The sequence below is a fragment of the Colletotrichum higginsianum genome, chromosome 3, assembly GCF_001672515.1.
Source record: "Colletotrichum higginsianum IMI 349063 chromosome 3, whole genome shotgun sequence".
NCBI classification, from domain to species: domain Eukaryota; kingdom Fungi; phylum Ascomycota; class Sordariomycetes; order Glomerellales; family Glomerellaceae; genus Colletotrichum; species Colletotrichum higginsianum.
In genome coordinates, this window is record NC_030956.1 from 4,330,156 (window position 1) to 4,336,967 (window position 6,812).

General features: G+C 56.4%; 1 protein-coding gene across 1 annotated transcript; it reads left to right on the plus strand.

The window, feature by feature from the left end:
- Window positions 1-304: 304 nt before the first annotated feature.
- CH63R_04826 (Histidine acid phosphatase) lies at window positions 305-5,822 on the plus strand (the record flags this gene model as incomplete). Its single annotated transcript, XM_018299801.1, has 4 exons — window positions 305-1,607; window positions 1,759-1,780; window positions 2,020-5,433; window positions 5,498-5,822. 4 exons carry the CDS (start codon window positions 305-307, stop codon window positions 5,820-5,822), a joined length of 5,064 nt encoding a protein of 1,687 aa, XP_018161047.1.
- Between the last annotated feature and the right edge of the window lie 990 nt (window positions 5,823-6,812).

Consider the following 6,812-nt stretch of genomic DNA (forward strand, 5'->3'; position numbering starts at 1 on the left):
CTTTCCTGCCACCTACCAACTTCACCGGCCAGAGAAGGGGAACCCTCACTTTTCTCGTTATTTGAATCCAGGGCCACCCAACCGAGCCCGGCCCGGCCCAGAGATCAAAACATCAATCAAATAAGAACGCAACCACGGGAGAAGAAAAGAAGAAGTGAACAAGAAGGAAATAGGATAAAATAAGGAGGGATAAAAGGACAGCAAGGCTCTACAGTCCGCACGCTCCAGCGAAAACCCTCGAGTCAGCAGCCCCCCTCGTCCCGAATTCCATCTGATCATTTTCGCCTCGTCCCATCTGGCAACCATGGACCGACCAAATTTTAACCCGCGGCGGTCTGTAGATAGTGCTCGCTCGGCTTCCTTCACCACGCCTGCTTCCCCCACTGCTACTGCTACACCTGCCTCACCTCTCAAGCCCAATCTCAATCCCAAACCCTACTCCTCGCCGTCGCCTTCTCACTCCGCCGTGAACACCACCACTTCCTCCTCCTCGCCGACGCCGCCTGCCGAACACACCCCTCTGCCGCGATCGAGACCTGGTCGCTCCGTCTCCCACTCTCTCAACATTCCCTCCTCTGCCAGCAGGAAGAGCCGACATGCTGAGCCTGGAACGACCGATGCCCACTCTGCAACCGCTAGCCTCTCCATGCCCCCGCCCTCTTCGATCCCTTTAAAAAGCCCTCGAAGTTCTCTCAGCCGCAGTCGCCGAGAGTCGAACAACTCGCTCGACGCTTGGAGCGACTCCATTCTTCACGTTGCCGACGCAGACGACCTCGATACCCCCCGCCTTACGTCCACTACGCCTGGCTTTGGCTCTGGCTCCGGTTCTGGCTCCGCCGCCCACAACCACCAAGATCCCACCGCCCCATATCGTCCCCTGCCCGAACCCGCACTCACAGCCCGCTCATCCTCTTCGTCCGAGTCGGAACAAAAACGCACCTCCGTTTCCAGCGTCTTCTCCGTCTACTCGCTGGCCTCGGCCCGCGGCGTCGTTCCCTCCTCCTCCTCCACGGCTCCCGCCACCCAATCCTCGGCCGCTTCCACCAACGGCTCCGACGCCGGCCCTTCGCGCTCCGTTTCCGCAATCATGTCGTCGGGAAAACCAGTCACCAATGCCTCTCAGCAGCCTGGCCCCGAGCTTTCCAACGTCACCGTCACCACCTCCTCCTCCAATGGTCAGCACGCCAACGCTGCCCCCGGCGCTCACCACCTGACGCCCCGCGATACCAATACCCACAGTCACCACGAGGTCATCAAGCGTCCCCCTCGTCCCGACAGGCCTCAGCCTACTCGCTCCCGCAGTCGTAACAAGCGCAGGCTCAGCGCCAGTACTGGCGCCAGCAGCCACAGTCCCAGCAGCGATCGAGGGCTCTTCCAAAACAAGGAGAAAGAAGAGGGTCAGTCAAGAGATACAAGCGCGCCTCGACAACGTGTGCCGACAGGCTCTAATGCACCTGCAGTCAAGCCCGCGCCTTGGGGTGTGATTGGGGTGTGCGCTTTGGACATCAAGGCCCGCAGCAAGCCCAGCAGGAACATTTTGAACCGCCTCATAGCGAATCGCGAGTTCGATGTCGTTGTTTTTGGCGATAAGGTCATCCTGGACGAAGGTGAGGCATACTCTTAACCCCCTCCCCCGCCTGTCGTGCCGTGCCACAAGGGCAAGTGTAGACAAAAATCGGAGGTCGGCAAAGGCGTGGGGGTGCTCACTTTTCTTCAAGATGTTTCGCTGACCGTTGTTTGTCTTGTCTTCTCTCGCAGAGGTTGAGAATTGGCCTATGTGGTAAGTCACCATTGCAATTGAAAAAGAAAAAAAAAGGATTCCATACGGCTCGGTGAGCCAAAACAGCATAGCTTCCTTCTCCTGGACGACTTGTGCCCCCTTGCAGAAACACCCGCCCACTCTGTTCACCCCTTCCCACCCCGCTGATGCTCACCGGCAGTGGTCTCCATGGCTTTCTCCAACTTCCATCTCGCCACCATCTTTTCAATTTCCGAATATCTCTGCTGACACTCTCCCAGCGACTACCTCATCTCATTCTACTCGGATGGCTTTCCTTTGGACAAGGCCATTGCGTATGTCAAGGCTCGCAAACCTTTCTGTGTTAACGATGTGCCGATGCAAAAGATCCTCTGGGATCGTCGTCTCTGCTTGAACATTCTCGATCGCATTGGCGTCCCTACGCCGGGTCGAATCGAGGTCAACCGCGATGGCGGCCCCAAGATCCTAACCCCCGAGACAGCTAAGCACATCAAGGAAATCACGGGCATCACCATGGACCCCGAAGAGCTGGGGTATAACAGGCTACCCCGCAAGGTCGAGCTGCTGGACGACGGCGATATTCTTAGCGTTGACGGCACTTTACTCCGGAAGCCTTTCGTCGAAAAGCCCGTCAGCGGCGAGGACCACAACATCATAATCTATTTCCCCAAGTCTACCGGCGGTGGCGCCCGCAGGCTCTTTCGGAAGATTGGCAACAAGAGCTCGGAATACGACCCGGACCTCAACATTCCTCGCGCTATTCTGGAGCCCGAGAACAGCTACATCTACGAAAAGTTCATGCGCGTCGACAATGCCGAGGACGTCAAGGCCTACACTGTTGGCCCCAACTACTGCCATGCCGAGACTCGCAAGTCGCCCGTCGTTGACGGTGTTGTCAGGCGTAACACGCACGGCAAGGAATTGCGTTACGTGACGGCCCTGGACTCCGAGGAGAAGGAAATTGCCAGCAAGATCTCGACCTCTTTCGGCCAGAGAGTCTGCGGGTTCGACTTTTTGAGGGCTGGTGGCAAGAGTTATGTGATTGACGTCAACGGTTGGAGTTTCGTCAAGGACAATGACGATTACTATGACCATTGCGCCAACATTCTCAAGGAAGTCTTTGTCAAGGAGAGACTCCGAAGAGGCGGTGTCACCTCCCCCGCGCCGTCTCCGGCACCTTCAGACATGACGGACCCTCTGGCATCGCGGGGTAAGGAGCGGGAGTCGCAGCCAATCCCTGTGCCGCCGACCCAAAACAAGTCCTTGGGCAGCATGTCGGCCGTCTCCGAGAAGCTGCCTCAAGAGCCGAAGCCCGCGCCCACCAGTGTACCCACCCAAAAGTCAGAGAGTGCACTCACTTCGGCCGTCACCAGCTCTTGTACCAGTCCGACGCTTCCACCTCCGCCTCCTCTGGTTGACCCTGCTGTAGCAAGTGTTCCTTCCACGACAGGATCAGCCACGCCGTCCGCTGCGCCTTCTTTGAAAGGAGAAGTAACGGCCCCGCCGCCCGAAGAGACTCCGGTGCCGCCGCCGCCGCCGCCACCGAAGCACTCTTGGAAGCTCAAGGGCATCGTGTCTGTCATTCGTCACGCGGACCGTACGCCGAAGCAAAAGTACAAGTTCACTTTCCACACAGCACCTTTCATTGAACTTCTCAAAGGCCATCAGGAGGAGGTGCTTCTGATCGGCGAGGCAGCTTTGGCCAGTGTGCTGCAGGCCGTTGATGTTGCCTTGAAGGCTGGCGTGGAAGACCGCACCAAGCTGAAGTCGCTTCGCAACGTCCTGGTTAAAAAGGGCGGATGGGCCGGCACCAAGGTGCAGATCAAGCCCATGTTTCGGAAGAAGAAGACGGAAGACGTCGCCGTTACGTCGGGCGACGAGCTCTCGCAAGTCTTGAAAGAAGGCGTCGAGACGGATTTCGCAGAAAAACCCGAGGAGGGTGCCGTCAAGACGGAGAACTCATCGCCGTCGAGGATGCCGCCCAAGAGGCACGACTCTCTTTCGGGCGTTACCATGTCTCGCATCACGGCAGCGGAGGAAAGCCTAGTCCTAGACAAGCTTCAACTTATTGTCAAGTGGGGTGGCGAGCCCACCCACTCGGCGCGGTACCAAGCCCAGGAGCTTGGCGAGAACATGAGAAACGACTTCATCCTGCTCAATCGCGATGTGCTCGACGAAGTTCACGTCTTCAGCAGTTCCGAACGTAGGGTTACCACCAGCGCGCAGATATGGACGTCTGCTTTCCTGGACCGTAAGGACCTCCCCGAAGACTTCATCACGATCCGCAAGGATCTGCTCGACGATTCAAATGCCGCCAAAGATGAGATGGATAAGGTGAAGAAGAAGTTGAAGGGCCTGCTGCGTAAGGGCAACGAACGACCTCCCCAATTCGCTTGGCCCGAGAAGATGCCTGAGCCGTCAGAGGTCCAGACCCGCGTTGTTCAGTTAATGAACTTCCATCGCCGCGTCATGCACTACAACTACGCCAAGCTGCACAACGGCAGCGCCGTCGCGTCGTTGAACAATGCCATTGCCAACCCCGGCACGGAAAAGCCTGCCGGCGGAGACGGCTCGGCCTCGACAAGCTCCACTTCATCCTCGCTATCTCAAGCAAACGCAGTGAGCAACATACAACCTAGATGGTGTTGTGGCGAAGATGCGGATCTCTTCCGGGAGCGCTGGGAGAAGCTCTTTGCGGAGTTCTGTGACGGAGAAAAGGTCGACCCTAGCAAGATCTCCGAGCTCTATGACACGATGAAGTTCGATGCCCTGCACAATCGGCAGTTCCTGGAATGGGTCTTTACACCGCCCAAGGCCATGTTGGAGGAAGAGTACGGCGTCAGGGAGAAGGAGAGCAAGGATGGCAGCAAGGACGGCGGCAAGGACGGCAAAGCTGCCGAGAAGACCGCGGACGAGGGCAAACCCTCCCAAGACTCGCGCGAGGAGCGACGGGATGTTCCGGGGTCCGGCGATAAGGCAGAGAAGAGTGAAGCCAGCAAAAGCTCGACTTCCGTCCGGCGCATCTTCCGACGGCGGTCATTCCTTAACGGTCTGCGACACGCCGAGGAAGCCCCGCCGGAACAGTATTTCCACCTTTACAAGGGCAACACGCAGACCAAGGCCAAGACTGACGCTCGGTTTGAGCCGCTGCGGGAACTTTACCAGCTCGCCAAGGTGCTCTTTGACTTTATCTGCCCGCAAGAGTACGGCATTTCTGATGGCGAGAAACTGGAGATTGGTCTCCTGACGTCGCTGCCGCTGCTCAAGGAGATTGTGCAGGATCTTGAAGAGATGCAGGCGTCGAACGATGCCAAATCTTTCTTCTATTTCACCAAGGAGTCCCACATCTACACCCTCCTCAACTGCATCTTTGAAGGCGGCATCGAGACAAAGATCAAGCGAAGCACCATTCCCGAGCTCGACTACCTGTCGCAAATCTGCTTCGAGCTGTACGAATCCGAGACCAAGGCCCCCGCCGACACGCCCGATGGCGGAGAGGAGCAGACGTTTGCCTACAGCATCAGAATCACCATCAGCCCCGGTTGTCACGTCTTCGACCCTCTCGATGTTCAATTAGACAGCAAGCACTGCATTAGCTGCGCCCCACGACGCAGCCTGTCCCCTCATAGCGACTGGATGCAAGTGATCCGTACCTTGAGGGCCAAGTTTAACCAGTAAGTTGCCGCTACGAGACTTTTCCTTATCGGCTGTCGGATGTGCTGCTAACGAACGCTGCAGAGTCAAGCTTCCCAAGACGTTTCTCGCCATCAATCTGTCGGATCTCTTCTCAATCGAAGACAATGAAAAACGGGACAGTGACAGCGAAGGATTGGAGATGAAGTCGTTGCACCCCAAGCCAAAGACCACAGCGGGGCAAGCAGCCGTCCCACAGAAGGAGACTGAGACCGAATCCGAGGAGTTTATCAAAGCCGGCCAAGCTCTCGCCTCGGCATCGTCCGTTGTAATGGAGCCCGACAGCCCCGTGAGCCCAAGAACCAGACAAAGCGCCTCCGCCTCTGAGACCGAGACCATATCTCAGGTGACGGAGCCCAGCGAGCAATGATGGACATTTGCGGCATATCGTGCATCATGCATCATGCGCGGAGACCACAGACTAAAGATTTCGAGAAGGAACAGAACAGAAATCAAAGAAAGGCGGTGTATACTTGAGCCCCCCCGCCCCATATTAGAATAAGATTAAGATCAAAATAACACACGTATCCCCTTGAAGAAATCGCACATGTAGCATCGGCCGGCCAAAGCAGGTTCCAACCATGGCTAGTCTACTGGTGTGACAGCAGCAAGAAGAACGTGGAATTCTGCAAAGCCGTCGGAAAGTCGTACGAGAATACAGCATCCGACACACCGGTTCCCACGGTTACTCCACTTTGTGCGCCGGCATGGGGAGTTCAGTGAGTCGATCAGGGCCGCACGACGGCAAAAGTTGGTTGCAGAGGAGGATGTGACGGGGACAATGGCCCGCCAGCAAAATGCCCTTGCGAACAGTCTTCCGTTGTCAACTGCAGATCCGCAGAATGGGGCTTTGTGTGTGTGTGTTTGGTATGGAACGCATGAAATCTGAATATGGTCCCCTCACTCGAGCGTGGGTGGTGAGGCCCACGACGGCGGTCCCCTCAGGTCCAAACTCAGGGGTGCTGCTGGGTCCCGCGCGAGAATTTCGGATTCTTTCTCCCGCAAAACATAATCGTGACAAGAAATGCTTAAAATCAAAAATCAAGAGAAGGAAAGATAGAAAACGAGTTTTAAACAGTAGGCAAATGGCCAGACTTGCGCGATAGTGGGACCCCTGGTCGGTAGCTTCCGTAATAAAGCTGGTTGTGACCCGGTCTCAACTTGCAAATTGCCGGGATCGTGTCTGTGGACCAAATAGCATCTTCTGGCGGGACCAATGTGATAATGTTATCTCTGCCCCCTCTTCCCGTTTTGTTAAGCGTGCTAGAGCGTCACCAAAGTCATATGCCTCTCCTTCCCAGTCGTAAAGAAAAAGCATGAAGAGAAAATGGATGCTTGAGAAAACCGTCGTCACAATCCG